At 42.0% G+C, this 27,679-nt stretch overlaps 2 protein-coding genes and 1 long non-coding RNA gene across 5 annotated transcripts; 2 read left to right on the top strand and 1 right to left on the bottom strand.

The window, feature by feature from the left end:
- The first annotated feature begins 244 nt into the window (after positions 1 to 244).
- On the top strand, positions 245 to 5,999 carry LOC117593325 (allatostatin-A receptor). The gene is made up of 5 exons (XM_034288106.1): positions 245 to 313; positions 2,698 to 2,906; positions 4,683 to 4,977; positions 5,281 to 5,468; positions 5,650 to 5,999. The coding sequence occupies exons 1-5, from the start codon at positions 311 to 313 to the stop codon at positions 5,876 to 5,878; spliced, it is 924 nt and encodes a 307-aa protein (XP_034143997.1). The 5' UTR covers positions 245 to 310; the 3' UTR covers positions 5,879 to 5,999.
- Positions 1,728 to 27,512, bottom strand: LOC105021854 (cytosolic carboxypeptidase 2). 3 transcript variants are annotated; one of them, XM_034288104.1, is made up of 24 exons: positions 27,373 to 27,512; positions 15,291 to 15,385; positions 15,002 to 15,178; positions 14,525 to 14,698; positions 14,209 to 14,316; positions 13,468 to 13,615; positions 13,132 to 13,264; positions 12,819 to 12,998; positions 12,346 to 12,590; positions 11,720 to 11,947; positions 11,018 to 11,156; positions 10,785 to 10,911; positions 10,577 to 10,677; positions 10,349 to 10,452; positions 10,151 to 10,214; positions 9,080 to 9,163; positions 8,719 to 8,769; positions 8,430 to 8,522; positions 8,268 to 8,343; positions 7,949 to 8,149; positions 7,720 to 7,774; positions 6,937 to 7,095; positions 6,598 to 6,666; positions 1,728 to 2,237 (listed from the first exon to the last, which is right to left on the bottom strand). In XM_034288104.1, the coding sequence occupies exons 2-24, from the start codon at positions 15,319 to 15,321 to the stop codon at positions 2,162 to 2,164; spliced, it is 2,823 nt and encodes a 940-aa protein (XP_034143995.1). In that variant the 5' UTR covers positions 15,322 to 15,385; positions 27,373 to 27,512; the 3' UTR covers positions 1,728 to 2,161. The 3 variants fall into 3 exon arrangements, with proteins under 3 accessions (XP_034143995.1, XP_034143996.1, XP_028970678.2); XM_034288105.1 differs by lacking the exon at positions 1,728 to 2,237 and adding an exon at positions 5,749 to 5,820; XM_029114845.2 differs by lacking the exon at positions 1,728 to 2,237 and having other exon boundaries at positions 6,446 to 6,666.
- Positions 16,880 to 25,804, top strand: LOC114829510. The gene is made up of 3 exons (XR_003777426.2): positions 16,880 to 17,252; positions 23,556 to 23,621; positions 24,822 to 25,804. It is a non-coding gene; the product is annotated as an uncharacterized LOC114829510 (long non-coding RNA).
- Positions 27,513 to 27,679: the final 167 nt, after the last annotated feature.

Below are 27,679 nucleotides of genomic sequence, written 5' to 3'. Positions count from 1 at the left end.
ATGAAACTTAAGGTATAGCAATACCTGACTATCTGTCATTATTGGAAATAAGGGCTCTTTCTCTTTAAACTCAGTCAACCAGAATCTATGTGACCTGAGTGGTGTTTGTCTTTCTTCCCTCCATAGTCCGCAATCAAAACGGAGAGTGAAGGATATCACACCTAATACACAAATTTTTCCATCAGTATTGGTACATTCAAAAAGATGGCCGGTGAAATACGACTGCGAGCGAGAACCCAGCAATTCATCTTGGCATACGCTGTGGAATATGATGTACACATGAGGATAGAGCTCTGAATAAAGTTGGACTATGGTGAGTAGACCTCAAGATACAAAACAGGTCACACAGAAATATCTTTAAAACGGAGTGCTTTATTGTAGTCAAGGTAAGGTAGGTGGGGACTTTTTACATCCAATAATAATCCTTTGTAAGTAGTCTGTTTTGTTAGTCATTTATGGTTATAAAACTTATGACAAATTGTATGTACAGGTGCATATCAAAACAGAATATTGTGGAAAAGTTTTCCCATAATTTTTATAAAAAAGTGACATCTTCATATATTTTAGATTAATTACACAAAGTGAAACATTTAAGTCTTTTTTGTTTCAATCTTGATGATTACAGCTTACAGCTCATGGAAATCAAAATCCAATATCTCAAAATATTAAAATAAAACATTCATAATACAGAAATCTGAGTCTGGTGTATCTAATTTTCCTCTTGACAGTCAGGTCAGGCAAGTTGGCTGGCCAGTCAAGCACAGTAATACCATGGGCTGAAAACCAGTTACCATTAGTTTTGGCACTGTGGGCAGGTGCCTAGTCCTGATGGAAAAGGAAATCAGCATCTCCATAAAGCTTGTCAGCAGATGGAAGCATAAAGTGCTCTAAAATCTCCTGGTAGATGGCTGCATTGACTCTAGACTTAAAACAGAGGACCAACACCAGCAGATGACATGGCAACCAAAATCATCACTGACTGAAGGAACTTCACTCTTGACTACAAGCAACTTGGATTCTTTGCCTCTCCACTCTTCTAATTGAAATGCAAAATGTACTTTCATCTGAAGAGAGGACTTTGGACCACTGAGCAACGGTCCAGTTATTTTTCCCATTCGCCCAGGTAAGACGCTTCTGATGTTGTTTATGGTTCAGGAGTGGCTTGACACTAGGAATACGACACTTGTAGCCCATTTCCTGGACACGTCTGTGCGTGGTGCCTCTTGATGCACTGACTCCAGCCTCAGTCCACTCCTTGTGAAGCTCCCCAAGTTCTTGAATCGGCTTTGCTTGACAATCCTCTCAATGCTGCAGTCATCCCTGTTGCTTGTGCACCTTTTCCCACCACACTTTTCCCTTCCAGTCAACTTCCCATGAATATACTTTGATAAAGCACTCTGAAAACAGCCAGCCCTTTCAGCAATGACCTTCTGTGGCTTACCATCCTCGTGGAGGATGTCAGTGAGTGTCTTCTGGACAACTGTCAAGCCAGCCGTCTTCCCCATGATTGTGGTTGTGTCCTCAACCAGACTGAGAGAATTAAGGCTCAGGGAGTTAATTAGCTGATTACAGCTCCTCTCAGGTCAACATTTCTGTATTGTACATTTTATATTTTAATATTGTGAGGTACTGAATGTCTTATTTCCATGAGCTGTAAGCCGTAATCATAAAGATTAAAACAAAAAAGAATCAAAAAGTTTGTAATTGTAATTTTTGAGATGCACCTGTATATACAGTTGGTTTGGAAAGTAATAAGATTTAATACTTTATAACATTTCGATTGCAATCAATTTACACACAATATGTACCTCATCTCATTTAAATAAGTATTCAGACATTATTCAGTACTTTGTAGAAGCACCGATCACAGCTTTGAGTCTTCTTGGGTATTGCCTGTACTAGCTTTCCACACCTGGATTTGGGCAGTTTCTCAAATTATTCCTTGTAGATCCTCTTAAGCTCTGTCTGATTGGACGAGGAGTGTTGGTGAATTATGCTCTTCAGGGCTTTCCACAGATGTTCAGTGGAATTCATGTCTGGGCTTTGGCTAGGACACTCAAGCACATTCACAGATTTCATCCTTTCCTCAAATATGACTAGTTCCTCATAGCACAATGCTCCCACCACCATGCTTCACAGTAGGGATGGTATTAGCTTGCGTTTACACACTTGAACATAATGGCCTGATTGGTTGAGTGCTGCATAGATGGTTGTCCTTTTGGCAGGTTCTCCCAAGTCTGCAGAGAAATTGTGAAATTTGTTAAATACTATTCCCAGGTCTATGCTTTGACAATTCTATCTCTGAAATTTGTGTTCCTTGGACTTCATGATATGATTTTGTTTGACATGCACTGTAAAGTGTGGTAACCTTAGAAAAACAAGTGTGTGGTTTTCTAAATTGTTATTTTCAGTTGAATTTGCCATGTGGTCTCAAGACAAGTTGTAAAGACGTCTCAAGGATGATCAAAGGACACAGGATGCATCAGGGCTCAGTTTGTAGTGTCATGGCAAAGGGTCAGAATACTTAATGAACATGAGACATTTCAGTTTTTTACTTTCACTAAACTGTTACAAACGTTCATTGTTTTTCGTTAGTCTCTATGGGGTATTGTGTCTAGTTCAATGGCAAACACTTGTTTCAATCCATTATAAATGAAGTCTATGAAAAGTACTTTTATTTGATGCAACACACAACAGGTTATCCAAAACACATTCTCCCTGATCTTCGCCTGCTTCTGTGGGGTGATACTGGGCATTGGTTTCTGTGGCAACCTGCTGGTGTTCTCTCTGTTCGCCAAGTACAACTCTCTGAGGAAGAACCGCCTGGATGTCCTACTGCTCAGCATGGCCCTGGCTGACTTCCTCACCCTGCTACTGATCCCATTCACCCTGCACTCTGTTGTGAGGTAGGTCAGAGGTTAAACAGCCTCTCTGGTCATATGATCATCTGCCAAAAAAATCTCCTTCCAACTAAAAGGGCCCCCCCTTGTTAACACTGGCTGGGAAGACGAAATAAGGGAGACAGATTTGTATTGTGTACCCCTGCTGTACATCATTTTGACTGGAACCAAGACTGGTTTTAATAGGTTTAAGTTATTTTATTTTTTTAAAGGAGTTTTACAATTTCACTGTGGTGATCGATATGACCATAGTTCACTTTTAATGGGATCGCACAAGTCCAACTAAAGTAACATTTCCCGTCCCTGCACTAATTTCTTTTGGATTTGCAAGTGTTCACAAGACGCTGTAGGCATCATGGGGCTGCAGCTGATCTCATTCCTGTTAATATGTACTTTTCAGATAGAAACTGTGGCCTGGTATGGAGTGATCTAGTATATACGGGGGATGGACAGGGGAAGTAACTAAAACACAATCACAAATGCAGCTGCACAGGTCACACTGGGTTTGTCGACCATTAGCAGTAGATATGTGTCAGCTGTAAAAGGGGTCTGACATTTTCCAGGAGTAAATGCATCCTATTGTGACAACACTGTTCCCTCATGACGTTCAAATATTCCAGGACAATAATGCCCCCATACACACTGCTAAACTAATAACTCAACAGTGGTTTTATGAACACCAAGTTGTCGTCAAAATTCTTCCATGTCCCACCCAATTACTAGATCTGATCAAACCTTCATGGGAAGTTCTGGAGCACCGAGTGCAAAGTAAATGTCCACCTCCTTTGACGCGTTTCCTATTTTTGATGCTTTTCCTATTGAAGAAAAGTGTAATATCCCACTGCACAGTTTGGGACATGTATGACAGCATTCCAAGAAAGATTTGAGACGTTCTGACAGCACTGGGTGGCCCTACTTCTTATTAGGGCCTTGATATTAATATATTATTAGGTGTTTGTTATTTTGTCCACTGTTTATTGTATACACTGCTAGAGTTAAAAACAGCACCTGAATATATTAAGCCTAAAATCAAAGTTGGACTTCATTAAGATCGTGGCCTCTTAGGATACACATTTCTGGGTTCATCTATCTTAAACATGGTTACCGGGGATACATCTGGATGCAGAATTGCACTAAAATGTTACAATGCGTAAAGAGCATATAGGGAGCATAAAGGGAGCAGATTTACAATTTAAAAAAATCTAATAAACCCTCTCTCACAATATTCCAAACCAATTTTAGGTTTTTGGATTGAATACTGCCATTAGGAAATAACTTTCCAGTACTAATGCGGGGTGTATATCGTCCACCGTGTTCCAAGAGAGGTGTTCTTAATGAAATCACAGGCTTCTTTTACAACATTAGAGGTGATAATCCTGGGAATTCTTATTTTGGATTGGGGAATAAGGGACTGTATGTGGATTTCTGTGTTGATCTTATAACATCACTCAGTTGACTACAAAGTCAAATTGGCTACCAGCTAAGCTGTGTTTCATCAGTAGGAACAAGATTAGTGAACAAGATTTTCTGCCTAGTATTTACCAACGAGACCTTGAATATATTCCAGCAATACCAGAACCGAAATTAGCATTAATGTCCCTTTCAAGAAAACTGGAATTTACTTTGTGTACTTGAGGTTACACAAAGTAAAGGCTTAATGGGTCAAGCCTAGAAAACCAACCCCATAACCTAAAGCTATGTGTGGGCCGTAGAGGACGAATTCCTAATCCCATTTGTCGGCACCAATAATCATATTTTCCGTTCTCCTCCTACTTTCCTCAGCTACTCGTGGCCCCTGGGGGACACCGCCTGCAAGGTGTACCAGTTCTTCATGGCCTTTTCCCTGGGGGCCAGCACCTACAGCCTGTGTGCCGTGTCCTTGACACGGGCTATGATCGTCGTCAACCCTTACCGCCCTCCCACCATGGACCTGGTGGTTCTGATGTTCGTCCTGGTCTGGGCGTCTGCCTTTTTCATCAGCCTGCCCCTGAGGATCTTCGCCACTAAGGAGAGCCAGGGACCCGGCCTGACCAACTTCACCTTCTGCCTGCCTACCATCCAGGAGCACCATTACCAGGTCAAAGTCAAATCGTGAAAAGCCCCTTGGAGCGTTGCCCTGTTTTCCTCCCCCTGCCAGTTGTGTCCGGGCTTCATTACAGCAATTCTGAGCAGGTTTTGAGGAGTCGTAGAGCCAGATGTTTCCTCCTGTGAAGATTTCGCCCAGCCAATCTGCTTCTAATCACACTGCTCGCCCCAGCAGGAAGTATGACTGAGCTTGCAGCTGCCTGACCTGCCAAAAGGATGTCGCTAGGGCGCGGTGAAGCAATACAGACCTGTCCAACACCTAGAAACCATAATGACCAAGCTTTCTCTCCACCAGGTGGTCTTGAGCCAGTTCATGCTCTACTACTTTCTGCCCATGTTGGTGATTGCCTTCAATTACATCCGGTTGGCCTGCTTCCTTCATAAGAGCCCTGTCATGTCCGAGGCCAGCGCGCGCAACACCCGGCGAGCCTCTGTCATGGTGTTCCTGGCGGCCGGGACCTTCTCCGTGTGCTGGCTGCCTGGGTACAACAACGACAACTTCACATTAGCAGTGAATATATTATTTCACCAGAAAAACCAATGCGATTAATCTGTATATCAACTCAATGTTCACAGCGGTGGACTTGGCACCTGTCAAGCTTTCAGCCGGTCTGTTTTTTCTCCCAGATGGGAAGGGAAGCTAACGCCAGCTCTTGTCCACCAGGTACATCCTGGAGCTGTGCTTGTACTTGGAGCTCTACCATCACGGACAGTCGTGGGAGATGTTCTACTTCATCTGCACGGTCCTCCAGTACCTCCACCCCTGCGTTAACCCTGTGCTGTACGTGCTGCTGTCCAAGAGGTACCGCCACCGTAGGGGCGCCTGGCTGTTTAACTGCAATAAGAACCGGGTGCAGCCGCGGATTGTCAGTGTCACCACAGAGACCTTATGAAGTGGACCGACGGCTCCTAACCTTTTCCATTCAGGGTTCCAGGTGGGGATTTTCATGAGGACCTCCAAATCAGAGGCAAAATGTCTCGAGGACCAGCACTGGTGGAGTCACACAAGTGCTTTTCTTTTTTTTTTTACATAGCTTATTTGGCAGCTACATTACAATTAAAAGGTGAACAGCAATTATTGTTATAACCTATGACCACTGTCCAAATATATGTAAAATAGCTTATAATACCAGAAATCATTTTGACTGTTTATGAGAGAGATTTGATTGTTGTACAATAATTTTGAGGACCAGGTGTGTTGCCCACGGTTGAAATGAACCAGGCACACAAACGTTGTCCGTGCTTTGGCATGATGGAAAGGCTAATCCAAAAACGCAGGACCAAATATTGTGTGAGCTTGCCAGCTGCTTGAATTACTTAGGTTTTATTTATGTTTCAACTGTCACAAAAGACTAAACAGAGGTGGTAGCAACAGCATTTTCTTTCACAGAGAGGAATTCTTTTCACTTGCTTGTACCCATAGTATGAGGGAATCACATAATGAGCATTATATACTGTAACAGTTCAGTAAAAATCATTGATAAAGCAGAAAACAAAATGAAATATTACTGTAGAATTTTTTAACCCTGGTGATTTGATACTTAGTGCAGTACATTATCTCCCATTCATCTGAAAGGTTCCTGATGAAGGCTTTTTGTGTTATTTCACCAACCTTTTTCTTTTAGTTCTTTTCTGCTTCTTCATTTTGTGTTTCATTCTTGCAGGAACCAAATTATATTTACTGTACCGGATGAAAAGCAAAGTGTTATAGTTTTAATGTTAAAACATGTTTTGTGTTACTCTGAGCTTGTCATTCAGGTTACTTTTAAAAAAAATGTACAAACCGGATGTTATGCATATTAGGGCACTCTCACTCACCTGACTACCTAACTTAGCTCCACAGGCCAATTTACATCCCTGCCGTGGTCAGCTTAGTTCTACAAGCCCATTAGACCTCTGCACCAACTAGGAGGCCTGTTTACTTTGACCAGGCTAGTGAAATTCCACTGACCTTTGGTGACAGCTTTCCGAGTCAGAGTCTGTTCCTGGGTGGGTGATAGTGGGGCTGGGCGGCTGCAGAGACAGGCATTCCCTCCCTGCTGACCCACCGGGATGCTCCTCAGACTCAGAGATCAAATCCCTCCCAGGACTCAGAGACAGCAACTGCAACCTAAAAGACATTAAACATCCTAACGCACAATGACATGACCCGTTGGCAGTTCCATTTCAATTCACAAGGAATAAGGAAATAAAATCTGATTTTCAGCATACTCCAACTGTATAGTGTCGCAACAATCTGTCGTTTAAAACACTCAAGTGTTTTTTTTTATGCTGCTGGGACAACGTGTGGGCTATTTCGTCACTCGCAATGCGGAACAATCTAGTTCTAGATGTCGAAGAGTATTCTTTAGGTCATTTTACTTTGACCAACTGTGGGGTGGATTGACCCTTGCCCTATCGGCCAATTTAACTATATTAGTGGAGACCCTCAAAGACCCGACATGGGCCGCTGTCGTAGAGGCTTCCCAAGTCGTGTCGTTTCCCCTGCTGTCCTCCTGCAGACCTACCCCCCGGTGGCATTTACATCGGTGTCCCTGAGCTGGGGCGACACACCCCTGACTGGACACACCCCTGACTGGACACACCCCTGACTGGACACACCCCTGACTGGACACACTCGCAAAAACCACCAGCATGCCCACGACTGCTTACACAGAGCTAACTGCCACAGAGTAGCACGCGGCTAACTGTCACAGGGCGTTGTATCGATCAGTAACAGCATGCATGATCCTACCTGTCTGATCCGAGTTGCACACTGGCAGGGGCTGTGAGTGACTTGGGCCCTCTCCCTGTTGAGCAGAAACAGAATGCTTCTTGTGATACTCAGGGTGGCCAGAATTACTTCCAGTAAGAGTTCAAATAAAGTAGTCAATCCAACAAAACAATCCCTTACGTGTAAAACTCACTAAAAATAACTACAGTGTGCAACACCTTGCTCAGAAGGTGTTTCGGTTTCAGCTTACACTGAACTGGAGAGAGCCTTCCCAGGGCCTTGTCTGGGGTAGCCACGTCGGCCAGGACAGGCAGGCGCAGATGACGCCGTGGGATGGGCTCCAGGTGCCGGGGCAGCTGGGACGGGGGCCGGGTGGGACACAGGAAGGAGGGCACAAGCCGGGGCGGTGGGTGGGGAGGCTTTTGGCACTGCCCCGAGCCCCAGTTGTAGCCTAAGGTAGGACACAGCATGACGTGGCAGAAACACTGACAGACCACTCTTTTCCAATGGGTCTGATCACTCATTAGCGAGAGTAAAATCAAATATGTAATAAACTGCAGGTACTCTACCCTGGTGGGTCGGCCCAGGTCTCAGGTGCATCCTGGTCCTCACATACTCTGCCATCACATGCTGCAGGTACTCCAACTGCGGAATGGACACCGAAACACTGACAGAGTGACCTGAGGTGCCGTAAAACGTCCCCGCCCCCCCCCCCCACTACAACAGGCTACCTTCAAATCTGGAGTGCTGGTCTCGGGGGGAACCAGCGGCCTCTCTCTCCACCTGGAGGCCTCCTTTCTGGGTGCCACTGGAGGAGCCTTCAGCTGGAACAGAGATGGAGGCCTGGTAAACTAAGTGGCTGTGCTACCTACATCCCTGTACGCTGGGTTGGAACCAGCTGACTAAGGAATCCTACTATATGGTGGAGGCATTTGTACAACGTATTCAGGCGTAAGTGTCTTGGGGATCTACTTGGGAGAACCTCTTAATGTGAATTAATCATAAACATCTGTGACTTACGGCCTTCAGTCGGTGTTTACTTTTCTCTGATGTTCCTTTGACATTGTTATCCTGAAATGTAAAAGATAGTAACTACAAAGCTTACGAAGACAAAAAAACTAATGAAACTTTGCTGTCTTTCGAAGGGAAAATCTGACAATATGGAGCATATTCAGAGAGAGGGAACGTCTCAGACATCAGACTTTCAGAAAGGAGACCGGCACACCGGCGAAATAAGGTAATGTCCCAAACTGACACTCGCACGCAAAAATTATTAACGCAATTTTTATACAGCATGGTTCTGTACAAATGTTTTGCATCAGAGCAAACCCTTCTATGGCCATTCCTTCTGTCAGGCCTTAGACAAACTATGTAAACTGACCCGGTTCAGAAGGCTCTCCCTGACCTTCACAAGGTGAGACCTGTTCCTTTCCTTCTTAGACTTCAGCTTCTTACGGGGCTTCACCTGGGTATGGGAGAGAGTATCGAACGGCAGTTGACTCATTATTCAACAGGCTGCTCAAAGCCAAATCCAGTCCGGCACTGTTTGGTAGTGACACAATGAAAGAGAGATCAACCAAAATAAAGGAAAGATTTCAGTGAATTCTGTAAATGTAACTTCAGTAAAGTATACTGAATGAAGGTGCATATTATCCCATTGAAAGCTTACAGTGCATGGGGACCACACTCAGTCCCAACTACATAAGAGAGAACACACTCAGTCCCAACTACATAAGAGAGAACACACACAGTCCCAACTACATAAGAGAGAACACACTCAGTCCCAACTACATAAGAGAGAACACACACAGTCCCAACTACATAAGAGATAACACACTCAGTCCCAACTACATAAGAGATAACACACTCAGTCCCAACTACATAAGAGAGAACACACTCAGTCCCAACTACATAAGAGAGAACACACTCAGTCCCAACTACATTAGAGAGAACACACTCAGTCCCAACTACATAAGAGAGAACACACTCAGTCCCAACTACATAAGAGAGAACACACTCGGTCCCAACTTAAGTGAAGTGCAACTGTCCTCCAGTTCTGTGATGGTTCCGTTGGAGTGGTATTTAAAGAGTGCAGGTGATCAAGAGAAGCTTGGGTGAGAGTTAAGAGGCCTTGATCACTCTTCCAACACCTGCCATCCTAAGAGGGTAGAGTGCCTGCAGATCCTGAGGTAAGCCTTCAGCTAAGACTTCAGCCATTTTTCTAGACTGTGGAGAGCAGTTTTTTTGCTTTCTTGTCTTAAGAACAAGATATCTGTGGTACCGTCAAACATAACCATAAAAGCCATTGTTCTAACCGGATTTCGTGTCGCATCTCTGCATAACAGCCTGTGTAGAATCTTCGCCACGGCAAATTAAAACTGGTCTGGGGACTGGTGTTTGCGGTTACCACGGTTATTGTTACTACAGTCACCAACGTTACCACAGTTGCTACCTTGTTGAAGTTCTGAAGGTGAACAGGTGGTCCGTCTGACTCGGAGCTGTTGGATCCGCTGGTGCTGAAACAGAACCCCCCACACACACACACACACACACATCATGACAAAATAAAACTAGCAGCCGACCTGCAGTCTTATCTGACCTGTGAACTCGGGTCCTAAATGAATGTCAGTGGTTAATGGCGAGCCGGTACCTGGCCTCATGGTCATTCACTGATGCATCTGTCCGTTCTAAGTCCACGAGCAGATCTGCCGGCCGTCTTATAATCGCATGCAGCTCTCTCACACACATGCTGTACTGCAGAGAGAACAGACCAGGGAGGATGGGTGAGATCTGCTTCCATACAGCTGATGTACTTCTGCTGTCAGGGCGACCACCACGGTACAAAGACGCTGAGCTGAGCTCCTGGCTCAGGACCCACCTTTGTCCTGCCTGGGTCACAGTAGTCCAGCAGTGTGTCACAGAACTGGGCTCCCAACATCTCAAAGTCCTGCGTGCTGAAATGGGTCCCCTTCCTCTTACCTTAAATCAAACCAAGAGCAAACTATAGTTAGACATGAACACTAGGCTCCATTGACTGACTGCCGGGTTGTAATGAGAAGAGGCAGTGATGTGTTGGATTTCCCTACCAAAGTTGGCCCCACAGAGGGAAGTCTCCAGGGTGAACGAGTTGAGGACCCCCAGCCTCCACATTGCCACTCTGCCGGTCCCCTCCTTACTGCGCTGAACCTTGAACTTACAGCTTTCAAACGAGAACTGGAGACACACAAAGATCTGAGGTCAGCTCAGTCTTCTGCTGAGATTTGTTGAGTGCTTGGAAGCGCTGAAAGCCAACACTTTTCAAACATGATCAGTACCATACCATGTCTGGGCAGTTCTTGCTGAGCATCAGAGGAAAGATTCGCTCATGAGGGTTCTTACAGCCATAGGAGAAGACGTTGTGCTTACGGCTGTGTCCATGGAGGTCACAGTACAGCAGAACCTTACGCTCCTCACACAACCTGAGGGGCCAACAAGAACAAGAAAGAACTGGATGAAGATGCTGAAGAAGGGGTAGATGATAGAACTCAAAGACAAGGCAGATGATGACGAAGCTGAAGATACCGCTACAGAAATGTGTTGTTAGCGGCAACTGCTAATCTTTCAGATAATTTTAATTAGTGGAGTGGTGCATCAGAAGCAGCTGTATCCGTTCAGGCAGAATTATTCTGCTACAGCATAATTACCGACAACCTTATTTTAAGAGTGTGATATGAACCCAGGTAGCAGACAGGCAGGCTGCGCTAATGCAGCTTGAGATTTTTCAGATGCGTTGTTTCTTTAATCACTACACAAATACAGTTGCCATTTTGAAACCAGCACCAGAGAAGGTTTTCTCTCTGAATTTGAAAAGCCACAGTGTGCCCTAGTCACACAAATACACAGAAATCGAATAGTCTCCAAGGCGCCACAGTCCATTTGTCTGAAAAGGGTGAAAAGATAAAAAAGACAAAGTAGACTGAAAACATAGACAGAAGACAAACTGTAGACCACCGAAAAAGTGGCTTTCTGAATAAAATCCTACCTCTGGACCATGGTTCTAGTGGCCCACACGGTGGGGAAGGATTCTCTGAGGAGGGACTTGTAGTTACGGTTAAGGTCCCGTCCGGTCAGTGAGCAGCGGTTGTTCCCCACTATGACACCGTCGGGGTTCAGCATCGGCACCAGCTTGAAGACAAAGGCCTCTCTGAGCAGCGCGGCGTCCGGGGAGTCTCCCAATAGGAAGTTCACAATGCCCCTCATCACCCATGAGCTGATCGTATTCATGGAGAAAAATAACGACCTTGTTTTAAAGCTACGCAGAGTAAGATTGATGATCAAAAATGGATTATAAAGGCCTTATAAAGAACATTTTAAGTTAACCAGTAACCAACTGAATTTCAAGTATATGAAAAAAGCATGTTCATTATAGACATTTATATAAAATATGAATACTACATAAAAATATATTGTTACTCGAATATAAATTAATAACTATTTGATAATAATGATGAATCACAGAAAATGACAGTCACTGTGGAAAACTATAAATTTGCAACCCCAGGCCAACAGTAGCTCCACCCTGTCCACGTAATCATTAAAGCCCAAACTGATCCCAGATCAGCACTGTGAAACAGGTGCAAAAGAACCTGAGCATTAAGTGCTTCCGACCTGTTTGTCTCTCCGGGGTGGATCCGGGCAGTCAGTACCACAGCCGGTTTGTAGCTTCCGTCCTTGTCCCCTAGCTGGGAGGGCTTGGTTACTGTCAGCACCGGCACCAGGTTCCCTGCTAACGACCGGCACAGGGTCCGTACCTTACAGAAGCGGGAGCATCGGGGGTCCTGCTCGATCTGGGACAGGTGGGTCCACAGGTTGGAGTAGGTGTAGGGGTAGCAGTGGGCCAGGTAGCAGGTGTCCTGGTGGGAAGAGAAGAATCACTAACAGAAATCCATAGCGTTTTAAAGTGGACACATACGGAGGAAGGTGAAAGACAGTCTATCGCCGTAGACACTGTGCGGTCTTCTAAGACATGCCGCTGGAGAAAGACTAACAGCATTTTAAAAAGCTTAAGTTGCATGTGACCTAGTGAGCGGAGTGCTGTCCATGTGCACGTTGTCCATGTGCACGCTGTCCATGTGCCTAACCTGGTCGTAAGGGAAGTGAAAGGTCCAGGAGAGGGAATAGTGAGGCTGGTTGGCGTGCTGTTGTCCGTTAGGCCGGTAGGAGACCTGCTGGCCCACGCGGTGCCATCCAACAGCCTGGACTCGAGCCTTCTCCTCAGAGTAGAGCAGAGGCTGCTGCCCTTCCTCGTACAGGCTGGCCGCCTGCATTGAACACGAACAAATAACAAATAAATCACCAAGTCAAAACAACTATTTAGTCTATGACATGAAATTGTCCTGATGAAACACTTGCGCAAAATACCAGGGACGGTAGAAAAGGGCGCTGGTATCCCACCTTCAGGAGGTTGGTGATGGTGAAGTGGTAAAGCACCCCGGCCCGGGTGTTTCTGACCCGGAAGTAGAACCACTGCCTGTGCCTCTCTGTGTACAGATCGCTCCGCAGAGAGAGTTCATATTCAAATTCACCACTGGAATTAAATAAGGCAACACAACGCAGTGGTCATTTATGTACGAACACGTCTTGAATCTAGTCCAAATTCTTATGACCGCGGGAGAGGACTGGCGCTGCGACCAGGATAAATATAACACAAAGGGGTGGCAAATGAGTGCTCGTTCTCTTAGGACTTTGGTTAATCCCAGTGGGAAAGCGCAAAAAATAATAATCCCTCACACTTGGGTTGCTTTCAGCAGATTGCCACTCTCGAAGCGCGCCTCAAACAGCAACGTGGTGTCCTCTGGCCCGGTGAGGGACATCGCAGCCTGGGTCAGGACGGCACCACGGCTGCCCACACATGATCCCCGGAAGTAGTTTTCCTTGTCTGCAAATGCATGCAGATGTGGAACACTTGAAACAAAGGGTGAGATCAAGCCGGAATGGTCCAGTATGGTGTGCCAGCTAAATGAATAGTTGGGGGAAGTGATGTAGTGATGACAGTAGGCGAATGTCATTGCACTTTCCATTTTTAAGTATTTGTCTTTTCATTCATTAGATTTCAGGTGAGGAGTGCACTTTTTGCATGCCGGAATTATTCTGAGAGCTAACAAATGTGCTCTGGTATCGACCAGATTGTTTTACGATCATACTGTATTTAAATCTGTGCAATTCTGGGTGTATACCAATAAATACCACTATCATGCTCGAACAGATGTTATCTTCCGTACTAATAAGAAATGTAATCATCTTTCAGCACCGCTCACACATTCTGGTTTCCCAAACACAAATATCTATTCCTGGAATTAAAAAATAAATCCCAGCCACTTGGTTATTAAAAGATCTGACATTTTATACGGCCTGGAGTATTCCAGTGGTCCAAGCTGTTGCCTCCACTGCCTCTCCTGCTTTCTCACCCTCTGTCTCTGAAGCATGAAAATGTACTGCCTTGCATAAAACATATCCGACATCGCCAACTACCTCTCTGTGTGTCATACACAACAGTGCCCTCCTCCTCTGACTCTGGTCTCCGCCACACGCTGTTGTTCACCTGAGAACACAAAGGCTCAGGGCAGGGCGGCACCCAGTCTGAGAAGAGAGGGGAGGTCCAGAGAAAGGAGAGAATATGGATAAAACGGGCGACGTTAGGATCCGCGACCCAGCATTCCCCCGTTTTCAACCCTTCAAAACACAACATTGTTAATTACATTTTAGTTCTATTTGGAGTCCAGCTTTAAGCGAACTTACAAAGGAACTAAAGAAACAAATGCTTAGGACATCTGGGTAGCTGGCTCACCAATATGCCTTATTTCCTCTGGGATGACCTCACACTCGCGGGGCCAGCGTGGCAGTGTCTGGGACAGATGACCAGAGACACCATACAGGTGTCTGGGCTCCCGGAGGCGTGGCACAGCACGCCCTGACTGGATCTCAAACACCAACTGGGTGGTCCTGGGTAGCGGAGAAACGCCTGACACGTGTGTGGAAAGACGTTTGTGTTTTCGCCAGTACTGTCAGCAGTAGTAGTAAACTTACGTGTGTCTTAACCACATTTGCCATTGGTTGGGCGGTTTGCGTAAGCTGGCTTTACTCACTTCCAAACCACATGGCCAATTCATTGGGTTGTATCATTGCTTTGGAACACTTGATAAAACCACACACATACACCGAACAACACATCCGTTTCTTTGGCAATCAGTTATATATATATTTTTTTTTATGAGCAATCCATAGTTGGCGCAGCCTGTCCAGCTGTGCTTGGGTCCCATCTTACCTTTAGATTTGTGGAAACTCTCCTCCTCCACATTCAACACTTCTGCGGACGCCTTCACCTGTTCTTCATCCTCCTCTGCTCCCTCTTCTCCCTCCTCTTGCTGGTCAAAAGACGAGTAGCTGGAAGGGTGGCGACACATTCCTTCGCGCACCCCGTCCCTCGCGCCATTGTCATCCCCTGTACATCACGTGAGATGACAGGACACTCAATCTCACTTTCGGAAGCACATGAAAGGTGACTTTCATAAATGCATCTCACAGGTACGTCTTTCTGTAAATATAGAACTAACCGTTGCACTGCCTGTTGCAAAGGGGATACATCCTGTCATTGCACGTGTTTCAGAATGGCTTCTGCGTCTGTTTGGCTGGAGTGTAGTCCATGGCACTGTTAGAGAAGTCTGCGTTTTAGGCCATGCCTTATCCATATAGCTTTTTGAAATGCAGGTCACAAGTAGCTTACGATTGTGTGTGCTTCAAATAGTGTTATAAACCATAGAAATAAGAACAAGTCACATGGGCACATTCTTATTACTACGTAATAAACATGAGTCAGGCAAAACCAGAATACCTTTTTTATAGTTGCAATATCAATTTCTATAGTGGTTTAAGGGCAGATGTCCAAAACAACACTCAGTATTCTGTAGCCTGCCAGACAGAGTAATTCAATCTGACTCCACAGAAATTCATCCTGTCACTTAAAACTTTCTTGCAGGACTGATCTAATTTACTGTAGCAGCATTGGACCTTCAAAAAGATGAGTCCCATTCTCCAGACAGAGGCTAAATTAATTAGAAACGGACAGTTGTTTTCCAGGGATATAGTCAGTTATGAATGGTGCCCAGTGAACACAAAATGTTGCCTTCAACCCATGTTTTACAAACATTCCCAAACATTATTAAATACAAATCTTCTGGATTTTTAAAATATGTATTTTGTTTTTGGTAATCTATTCTCTGCTGCACATACATATACCAGGCTGATAACCGTGTGCAATTGTACGGTTTTGTTGTAACAAGGCATATCAGAGACTTGTGGACAGATGTCTACCGGCATTATCATCAAGGGTGAACTAAACGTAGATGTACACTCACCTAAAGGATTATTAGGAACACCATACTAATACTGTGTTTGACCCCCTTTCGCCTTCAGAACTGCCTTAATTCTATGTGGCATTGATTCAACAAGGTGCTGAAAGCATTCTTTAGAAATGTTGGCCCATATTGATAGGATAGCATCTTGCAGTTGATGGAGATTTGTGGGATGCACATCCAGGGCATGAAGCTCCCATTCCACCACATCCCAAAGATGCTCTATTGGGTTGAGATCTGGTGACTGTGGGGGCCATTTCAGTACAGTGAACTAATTGTCATGTTCAAGAAACCAATTTGAAATGATTCGAGCTTTGTGACATGGTGCATTATCATGGTGCATTATCAGTCGGCCCATTCTCCTCTGACCTCTAGCATCAACAAGGCATTTTCGCCCACAGGACTGCCGCATTACTGGATGTTTTTCGCTTTTCACACCATTCTTTGTAAACCCTAGGAATGGTTGTGCGTGAAAATCCCAGTAACTGAGCAGATTGTGAAATACTCAGACCGGCCCGTCTGGCACAAACAACCATGCCACGCTCAAAATTGCTTAAATCACCTTTCTTTCGCATTCTGACATTCAGTTTGGAGTTCAGGAGATTGTCTTGACCAGGACCACACCCCTAAATGCATTGAAGCAACTGCCATGTGATTGGTTGATTAGATAATTGCATTAATGAGAAATTGAACATGTGTTCCTAATAATCCTTTAAGTGAGTGTATATCATCGGTTCCTATTTAAGTCGTTTAAAGTCACACCAACAGAAAATGTTATGAAAAAAGTGACGGCGCACCCAAAAAACGACAAGACAATTCACCAAAAAGGATTCTAACAACAGAGACGGTCAAAGTTCAAACGCATGTTAGCGTAGGTAGCCTGCAATGGTCAGATACCACAGCTTTCAGTTAAGTTGCTTGGCTGTCTATAACGTTTTCCTGACTATGAGGTGATTGTAGGTACGTTTTCTAGCTAGCTAAGAACATGTTTTTTATGCGCAGTACCGCATAGTAGGAAAGCTTCATGCCAGGCTCACTCAAAAATGTAATTAGTCACAGCATTGGCAGCATGTGTGAAGGGGTGTGAAACGAACACTGCAAAGTCGGAAATTGTCGGCTACGCGGTTTACACCATCATCGTGACAACCAACATGGCGTTTGAAGGTAAAACATTTTCCATTCTTATCAGAATCTGATGGTGTCAAACATCTGAAAGTATTAGGTGAAACCTGTTTTAGGTCTTTAAGAAAAGGGCGTAGAAACCATTGGACTATTACATAAAATTAATCAACTATTGTAAGTTTTTGGGCTTATTCATTAGTTTTGGTAAATATCCTATTCCAAAAACATACATTCAAAGTATATTTTACGACTTTCTGTTGTGATATCATTTTGATAAGTTTCAAAACATGTCAAGACTAGTCATTGCAATGTCGAAAATCACGATTAAATTACAAAATGAATATACACTTCATATCGCATCATTCTGCAGAGTAGCCTAATGCATCTTTTTCAGTTTCACTGGGATTTTTAGATCTTCTGGAGATTTTTTTTAATTTGGATACCAATTTTTTTTTATCTTTATTTGAATCCCAATGAGTTCTTGAGGAAGCTGTAGCTACTCTACCGGAGTCTAGTTCATAACTGTTGTTTGGCCACATCTAACATTTTTGTATTGTTTTCATTACACTATACAATTTTTTGGAATACTGTGATCAGTACACTACGTAATCTTTCAAACACTGATTCAGCTATGATTTAACGTTATTAAATGAGCACGATTTGCAAATAGGCCATTGTCTGCATGTAGATAACATACCCACACTAAGTTATTTAACAGGATATGCTCTGTATTTTGTGACAGATTCTTCCTATTTTTCCAAAAAACAATGATACGCCAGTGGATTTACAGATATTTGCAGTAATTTAAATTTACACCCTTCAAATTACAGGAAATGTACCTTAATTACATTGATTTTATGTAAATGTATTGTATTTGTACAGATTCAATTATAATTTGACAATTTGAGGCCATATTTTACAGATTCTTTCATTTGTAAGAAATACATGTATAATTACAGAAATCAGTAGTCATTCAAAGTGTTTTCCTTAAAATTGCAGGTCATTAAGCATGTGTGGTTAATGATTTTGTTTTCAAAGGTGATTAAGATTATAGTAATATAAATATCATCATCATCATCATCATCATCACAAATTTTACATTGCCTTGGCACAAAAGAAATACCCATATGGTCCATGGCTCTTGACTTCAATGACTACAATATCACCAAGCCTGCACCAAGCCTGTATCCAAACTGTATTTATAACACATTAATCATTACAAAAACATTGGGCCAGTAACAAAAGTGCTGAGTTGACATTTTTAAAACAGAAATCTCTTGTTAACATGTAATTCCAAAACTAAGAATTCCAAGTTTTTATAACATAATATACAGTTCCAACTGACCATGTATACAGAACATGTTGTACTGGTGGCACAGCAGACCTGCCAACCCAGTCCAACTTTTTAGAGTATCAGACATGCACGGCAAACTGTGGTTCAGAGCTGTCATTTGCACTTTCATTTGCCTTCATTGCACATCTATACATCTCACTTGTATATACACATTATACTTAATATTTCTACATACATTTTTTGCCCTCTTTCATTTGCACTTTTGGTTAGATGTGAACTGTGTTTCATTGTATTGTACGTTCAAAGACAATGAACTTAAATCTAAAGTTTTTCTTAGGATATTCCCTAAAGTTTAATCTCTACAGTAGAGAAACACTCATCAACTCTCAAACAGGGCCAATCACAGGTATTGGCTTTTTAGACACGATACTTAACACTAAAAGCAAAATAATTTTGAAAACCTTCAAACAAATGTTTGCATGGACAGACCGCAAACTAGCTACACAAAGCTTTGTAGGCTACCGCAAAGGGATTCTGAATGTCCAGTTATGTCATGGAGCTCCACCCCCTTGAGGGGCTTTAGCTCCTAGTGGTTTACCCTAGCCGCGTTAGCAGCCGTACTGAAAACTCATTATACAAGATGCCAATCAGGGCACGCCTGTAATCCGGAATCACAATGTCAACTTTCACTGTAATGCTGATGACACAAGTATATATTTCAATGAAGCATGGAGAAGCCCCAAAATTAGCTACTTAGGAAGCATGCGTTTCAGATATTAGGAAGTGGATGACAGAACTTCTTGCTCTTAAACTCCAGAAAAACAGAAATGCTTGTTTTAGGACCCAAGAAACAAAGAGCGTTGTTAGCAGATCTCACTGTGAACCTCGACGGCTGCATGGTCGTATCCCAAAAAACTGTAAAAAACCTTGGCGTTACCCTTGACCCTGACCTCTCCTTTGATGGAACATATAAAATGTCTCAAGAGTTGCTTATTTTCGTCTTCGAAACATTGCATGAATCAGAAACTTTCTATCAAAAACTGATGCCGAAAACTAACACATGCTTTTGGTACTTATAGACTAGATTACTGCAATGCTCTACTTTCCGGTTACCCTGACAAATCAATAGATAAACTTCAATTAGTGCTGCACATTACATTAACACATTACTCCTATACTAGCCTCTTTACACTGGCTGCCTGTAGGGGATGATTTTAAGGTTTTATTTTTAACCTATAAATCAATAAATGGACTTGCTCCTATTTACCTTGCTGAAATGATCCAGCCATACATACCTACACGTAACCTACGATCGCAAGATGCAGGCCTTGTAATTGTACCTAGAAAGCAGGGCCTTCTCATAGAGCTCCACTACTGTGGAATGATCTGCCAATTAAACTTTAGACTAATCTGTACAGCACGGTCTATGATTAGGTGTAGTCTGGCCCAGGGGCATGAAGGTGACCAGAAAGGCTTGATACTGTCCACCTTTGCGGTCTTGCCAGGTGGGCTCATTTCCATTGGGATGCCCTCCCTCCAATGCGTTGTTGATATGAGGAATGCATTTTCTGAATTTTCCTAGACTCCTCCCTTTTTTGAACTTAGGAGTACCTGGCTTGAAAGACCCGTTGCTGTCCCTGTCCAAAGTCCTCCTGGTTATGTTGCAGATCAAGACGATACCTGACAATTACAGCTACCACTGTGCTCACACCTCCCCCATGTTGTCCCTTTCCTTGTTCATCTGGTCATGCTTCCAACCTGGACTAAGTTTAAATAGACTCTGGACCCAGCCCACATGCATTCATTAATTATTACAATTGTACTCTTAATATGTTCACCCGGCACAGCCAGAAGAGGACTGGTCAGCCTTCTGAGCCTGGGTCCTCTCTAGGTTTCTTCCTAAATATTGGCATTCTTAGGGAATTTTTCTTAGCCACTTAAATTCAACACTACTGTTGTTTGCTCCCTGGGGTTTAAGGCCAGGTGTTTTGTAAAAGCACTTTGTGACAACTGCTGATGTAAAAAGGGCTTTAACTACATTTGATTGATTGGAAGCACTCAAACTCTGAAATGCGGGTGATATGGGTCAGGACTTTGGGGTTCACCACATTGCTCCTCTTCTTTTCCTTACGCTGTACTTTGGAGCCCTTGTCGGGATTGATCTTGAAGATGCACCTGTAGGTAATGGAGTGGTACAAAATACACGGTTAGATATCAACAAAACATCAACTCAGAGTAACACACCAATCTATTTTGCTAACATGGAAAATAGCTCAAATGAGGTTTCAGAATGCTTTGACTAGACATTGAGAACTGTTGGTTGGTTGGTCATTATTTTTCATGTAGGATTCTACTAAGTGTAGTATACTCTGTATCCTATAATAAATACATGATTTAAACTTAAGCTGTTGTCAACGTCTGTAAGGAGGAAAGTCATATCGCCCAATTTTACACTATGATCCAAGTAACCAGGGTGAGGCTGGGTGTGACACTTCAGGTGCCCCAGCCGCAGAAAAACCCTCAGCTTAAAACCTCAACAATCAGAAGAGAATGAATGTACATTTACCTTTGAAGAAATGCCATTGCGCCCCCGAGGTCCGCTGGGTAATGCATACCGAAGTTATAGTAACAGGCGAACATGCTGACCAGTGCGTCGGTGAAGCTTGCCAAGTTCTATTATCACCGTCTGGTCCGCTGCCAACATGAAAGCTGCAGCAGACATTAGACTCGCTCCTATGAAAAAAAGTAATACAGGCAAATCCATCAGTTTAAATACCTCTATTTGCATGTAGGGCGCACACACTCTATTGTCTCTCACTTACCACGTACAACAATGCATGGTGTGGATGGCAGGTGTTCTCTCTGAACCTCATCTGCAATGCACATTTTGTCGACCATGTGGAATATTCTCGCACGATCCTCTTTGAAGTGAGAAAGTAGCATCAATACCGCCTCACATGGTCCACCACCTGCTTGGATTTCTGATGTCTGTCTTGTAGCTTCGCTTGACTTCTCCAATGGAAGAGACTGCAAATAGTCAAGAACTCTGGTAAATTTGGTGGCCATTGCCTCCTCAAATCCTTCATTGATGTGGACACCAGTTAAAGGTTTGCCTTCACGCCGACAAGTGAGAATAGCTAAGGCCAGTCTTCCTTAAGGGTCTGTGTGTCCTTACCAGACCTTATGTCATTTCTCAGAGATATGAATGTGTCTGAGATTAAGGGTTCTGTTATTTGCATTCATCTCATTTTCCAGGTAAAATTTTTGCATGTCTTTTTTCTTCATCTGTGCGTCCACATTCACAGGCCCAGATTCCCACGGAGTACAACCATAGGAGTCTTTCCGTTGCTTCTTACTTTCTGGAACAGTGCTGCGGTCATCTGAAGTGCTCTTCTGCTTATGAAGTCTCTCATTTTGCTTGTAGTTATCAACTCTGTACTAAAGTTGCTTTGTTATAGAATCATGGCCACTTCCAACGACTTCTTCTATTATGTCTTTGAAAGACTTTGGATATGCTAGGACCATCTTACGTGCAACTTCATTTAGGTGCTTCTTTGCTGTTTTATTACAAGTGGCAAGGATTTCAGCTGCAATTATACCAGTTGTTTTCAGGTTGCAAAGGTCCAAAAAAGGTCCAACTCAACTCCCATACTTACTGCCAGTTTCTGGAAGATACTTTCTTCAAGCAGTGGTACAGAAAGAAGTCCTCTGCATTCAAGAAGGCCATGTTATTTATGCAGGACAATGCTCCATCACATGCATCCAAGTACTCCACTGCTTCGCTAGCAAGCAAGGGCCTCAAAGATGCCAGAATATTGACCTGGCCCCCTTCCTTACCGGACTTAAATCCTTTTGAACTTGTGGACCCTTCTCAAATGTGAAATTTACAATCAGGAAAGACTACACCTCTTTGAACAGCATTTGGGAGGCTGTGGTTACTGCTTCAGTGAAATTGTAAAAAAATCAACTTTTTGTGTAACGCATTTGTTGCCCTTACTCTAAAAATGTAGAATAAACAATTGAGTTGGAGAAATGTTTGTAATTTAGTTGCCTAATAATTGTGCACATTTATGTATTCCCCTGAGAAAGATCAAAACAAACCCATTTTTACTTTGTTAAACATTCAGGTTTGAGGTTCAATTATATTTTGGATTGACTGAGAGCATTGTTTGTTCAACAATAAAATAAACTGAGGAATACGATTTGCCTAATTGTGCACGCAGTGTACAAAAAAAACTTCCCAATTTACAAATGTAGTTTTCTGTGTTTCTTTGTTTATACAAAACTCTGTGTGGAGCTATTTAGTAATATTTTGCATGCCCATGTCTCTGTCAGTAAGCCAATAGTTAATATTGTTTTTGTCTGTGTGTATTTTTTTCACCTCATGATCCAGGTGATTTGGGAATGAAGTCTCCTGCCACAAGAGCTTCAGAGTATTCATGTCATCCTGACAAAGACAGTGAATCAATACAGTGCGCACTAGTGGTTATTTTGTTGCCAGGGGGTTTATGCACATAAATATTTTAGTTTTCCCAAGATTTGACAGTTACCTTTTTGTGTGAGGGAACACATGGTGAGTGGACAGCACTTATAGTGCTTTTCTATTTTAACAGTACTCAAAGCGCTTTATATTTTTGCCCTTTACTCACCCATTCAAACACACACTGATGGCGTCGGAACACACGGACAGGAGGAGCTGGGGATCAAACCCATCAAACAATATTTTACTCATCTATGCTGTTCTTGAGTTTAAGGTCATAGCCACCCATCCTGACACAAAAGTACAGAGTTTGGTACCAACCAATTAAATGTGGTCTGGACAAGTTGTCATGTCTATCAATGAGAAAGTCCCAGGTGATAAAACTTTGCACATTTTTACTTTAACTACAAAAATGTATGATCCAACTTGTGCTCATCTTTGACAGCTGTTATATAGATGTGGGCCCAAACCTGTTATGTATGTGTAGCTGCCGGTTTCTTCTGGAGTAATTTTTACGTTCCTTTTTCCAACACTGATAACTGCTAATGATAAACATGCTTACATTTTTTAGATCAAGCATTGGAACAAGGTGTACAGAGTAGAACAGGCACCCAACAGACAGACAAGTCCATCACTAGTAAGTATCAACTGCCGTGTATAAGACAAGATATAATTGTAACCACCTTTTCGAAACCTTACATTGTGATTAATATACAACATCATTCAAAAGTTTGGGGTCACTTACAAATGTCCTTGTTTTTGAAAGAATAGCAAAAAAAGTTCATTAAAACAACATCAAATTGTTCAGAAATATTGTAGACATTGTTAATGTTGTAAATGACTATTGTAGCTGGAAACTGTAGTTTATTTTCTTTTTTCCTGTGGAATATCTTCATATGCATTCAGAGGCCTGATATCTGAAACCATCACTCCTGTGTTCCAATGGCACATTGTTTGCTAATCCAAGTTTATAATTTTTAAAAGGGTCTAGTTTGAGAAATGAGTGTCTAGTTTGAGAAACCGACACCTCAAATGGCAGCTTCATTAAGTAGGACCAGAATGGAATAGACTTCATTTCTCAGAACAAGATTAGACTGACAAGTTTCAGATGATGGTCTTTGTTCCAGGAAATTTTGAGCCTGTAATCAAACCTACAATTACTGATGCTTCAGATACTCAGCTAGTCTAAAGAAGGCCAGTTTTATTGCGGCTTTAAATCAGCAGTTTTCAACTGTGCTAACATAATTGCAAAAGGGTTATCTAATGATCAGTCTTTTAAAATGATAAACTTGGATTAGCAAACAACATGCTATCGGAAAACAGAAGTAATGTTTTCTGGTAATGGGCCTCTGTATGCCTATGTAGATAATCCATTAAAAGCCAGCTGCTTCCAACCTCAATTGTCCCTTACAACATTAACAATGTCTAAGACATTTCCCCCATGGGCAATCAAAAATGGTAAACATGTTTTCCTTCCTCAGAGATGGCACACTGAAAGGGCACGAAGCCCTTTTCAAAGTCATTTTGTTCTCTTACTACGCTCACGCTGCCGTTTAAGATTCGTTACAGTACCATACTCAAGTTTTATACAACAATAGAGTAGAAATTGATTTACAGTATTTATTATAAATTAAATTTTTACTTGTGTCACAAACAGTTCGCGCAGATGTAAGTTGCATAGGTTGCATGTCGACGACTACCTGTACCAATTGGCCCCAATTTTTTTTTCAAACTTTCTCAACTAAAATGTAATAAAGCTTGTTTAAAGGAATGGCAAAAAATTTAATCCTACTTCTCAGTCAATGTTTCTGTGTCCTTTTTTCTCTTTTCCCTCCAGATACACTACGGATGGATCCAGCTGATTACAGGCAATTTGGAAAAGATTGTTCTTTATCTGCTACAGTTCACTGTCACTTTGGGTACAGATTAATTGACCTTTTGTGCTATGTTTGGTTTTACTTTGTCTCCAATTTCACTTTAATTGAAACAGTGAATCTTGTAGATGTATCAGTAGGGTTCCTATATACCCATTATTGGTAGTATTCTTATTCTCCTTCTGCATAAAGCTGCCCAATAACTTAAGATCTCCTTGGTAACTTTCTAATTTGGCACATTGAAACTACAGGCCACAAGTAACTCCCACTCATCAAATGGCCAACATTCGCCCATAGGTAGTGTTACAGGCCACACCCCAATGTTTTCATTTTCTAAGTAATAACATATCTTGCCTGTTTGTCAATAATTGTCCATTTATGAAACCTGTCACATATACCTAATTTCTCATGAGAAATAAACAAATAAACTCAAGACACCATGTAGTCTGCCATCTTGTATTGTTCTGTATAGCAAACATTTGGCCAAAACTACAAGTTTTATGTCCCACTCGTCCAATTGACTTATGGGATAAATGACTGATTAGGGTGTTAAAGGCTAAGAGAAGTCCCAAAATGGTGGATTTATTTGCATATAAGTGAATTGCGAACCGTGGCACATATTTCATGTGTCCAGAATTCAATGACACATTGACAATTGTATAAAATAACTGCTGAATACATTTACAGATTGCCTTTAATGTAGCTATTTTTCATGTGTTCTGACATACATGTGCCATACATTTACAGACCTTTGTTTCATGTTAATATATTTTTGAACATAGTAAAACATGTAGATATAATAGGAAATTCCATAACAAAAAGGTAATACCCTAAATTTACAGAGATTTAAATAATGTTTAAATATAGCTAGTATTCATGTATTAACAATGCTTAGTTTTCCATTGTTCAGTTAAATGTTTACCTTAAAATTCTCTAAAATGACTAATACTGTAAATGTGCAGAAATTCCTTTTGGATTAAAAAGTACATTGTGTTTATACAATGTCGTATTTTTTTACTTAGCCTATATTTATATTGATTGGCCTTAATGTAGCTATTTTGTATTGTATTTACTATGCTTTTTTCCACTGTCCAAATAAAATTGTACATCTATTCTTTATAATGACTGATGTCTACATTTACAGTATTTATTAGTTTTTAGTTGTATGTACTTTTTGCATATTTATACATTTCTTAGTTATTGTACATAAAGCATTAATTTAATAGGAAATTACTGTAGATAGACTGGAATGTTTCTTAAAGTAACCAATACATGCCTTACATTTACAGAGATTAACTTAAGGTAGTTGTTTTTAATGTATTCTGTCATAATTTCTGTTTTCCCACTTTTAATAACATTTAAAAACAATATACTATAATTTAATTACTTTTTACTGTAAATCCTGCAGTTTTTTTTTTTACAGTTTATTACATGTAATTTTGTGTAAGTTATTTACTGTAACTTGACGGTATCTGTCTGGAAACTTTGCTGCCAGACTTATTGCAGTATTTCACAGTACTGTACCCAACTGCTCTGTTCTGAATAAATTCCACTGTATTTTACCGTACTGTACCCTACTGTTCTGTTCTGAATACACTCCACTGTATTTTACCCTACTGTTCTGAATTCATTCCACTGTATTTTACCCTACTGTTGAATACACTACTGTTCTGGTGCTTTTCTGTGATGTCCAAACCTGTAAAACACATCTATGATTGTTCAGTTGTGGCCGAAAAACAAATTGCTAACAATTTCACAACCAATCCCATAATGGGGACTTTGACAACACACTGTCACAAGTGGACAGTGTTTTCAATAACTTATAGCTCCATGTTGACTTGTAAGACATATTGATGGAGAAGAATTCACATATTAGTAAAAAAGTGTGACAGACAACCCATCTCCATTACATGAAAGCAACAGGACTATCAAGTTACAAGTATCAAGTTGTTGTTAAAGTATACAAATGCATTAATAACCTCATAAAAAATGCATCACACCCCAACTAACAGGCACATCCAAACAGGCCAATCCTCCTGAATGAGCACATTACCTTTTGTAACTTTCACATCAAGAAAAGCAATGTTTCCAATCCCCGTATTATTTATGGTTATGCACAACTGTTTTTTTTAAGGTGGTGCATCACGTGCCTCTCGTGGTAACACTAAATTGGTCACTGGAATTTGATCTAGGAGTGCTGTGGAGGTTGTTCATCACCCGAGCCGACAATTATCGCAGAATAGTTAACCACAGTACACCTTCAGTTAGATTTTCTACAGGTTGACAGACCTATGCAGGGCACGCCCTTTTCCAAACATATTTTCATGGAGTAATTTGCTTAAATTGTGTTCAATTATCAACCAAAGCTGAAAACAAGACTAATGGCCAGCGGGTGAAAATCAAGCTACTACTACCGTGTCAGGTGTCAAAAGAAAAGCTGTATGATGAGACTGAGCCCGGCATCATTAGAATACTCTGACCTTACCAGAATCCTCAAGTTAGTTGATCTCTTACCTTCATTATATCCTAACGGTTAGAGCAATCGACCGGTATCGAAGCATATTCCTCGATGGAATCCCCCAAGCTGGTGAGGTTAAAAAAAAACTGTTAAACCAGAACGTTCAAGCCTAACTACTCGCCAGCCACATGGCAGCCCCAAGTAGTTCTCCCATTTGGAAGGGTTGGGTTAAAAGCGGAAGTCAAATTTTGATTGGACCTTGCGTTCAACTGATGAATAATTTAATTATATTTAACCTCGCGTGGGAAATCATGAATCGTAATTTTTTAAAACTGTCTTTAATTATCTACGGCTAGGTCGTTA

The sequence above is a fragment of the Esox lucius genome, chromosome 19 (assembly GCF_011004845.1).
Source record: "Esox lucius isolate fEsoLuc1 chromosome 19, fEsoLuc1.pri, whole genome shotgun sequence".
Lineage (NCBI taxonomy): Eukaryota > Metazoa > Chordata > Actinopteri > Esociformes > Esocidae > Esox > Esox lucius.
The sequence above is the reverse complement of the archived record's forward strand: the minus strand, read 5'-3'. Positions and strand labels throughout refer to the sequence as shown.

Excerpts from the sequence above, each read along its gene's own strand:
- LOC117593325 (XM_034288106.1), top strand. Across the intron at positions 2,907-4,682 it reads ACCCTGCACTCTGTTGTGAG|CTACTCGTGGCCCCTGGGGG; the intron begins GTAGGTCAGAGG and ends TACTTTCCTCAG. Across the intron at positions 4,978-5,280 it reads TCCAGGAGCACCATTACCAG|GTGGTCTTGAGCCAGTTCAT; the intron begins GTCAAAGTCAAA and ends TCTCTCCACCAG.
- LOC105021854 (XM_034288104.1), bottom strand. The coding sequence starts at position 15,321 with ATGTATCCCCTTTGCAACAGGCAGTGCAACG. Across the intron at positions 10,678-10,784 it reads CCTCTGTGGGGCCAACTTTG|GTAAGAGGAAGGGGACCCAT; the intron begins GTAGGGAAATCC and ends GTTTGATTTAAG. Across the intron at positions 9,164-10,150 it reads ACCTTCAGAACTTCAACAAG|GTGAAGCCCCGTAAGAAGCT; the intron begins GTAGCAACTGTG and ends TCCCATACCCAG.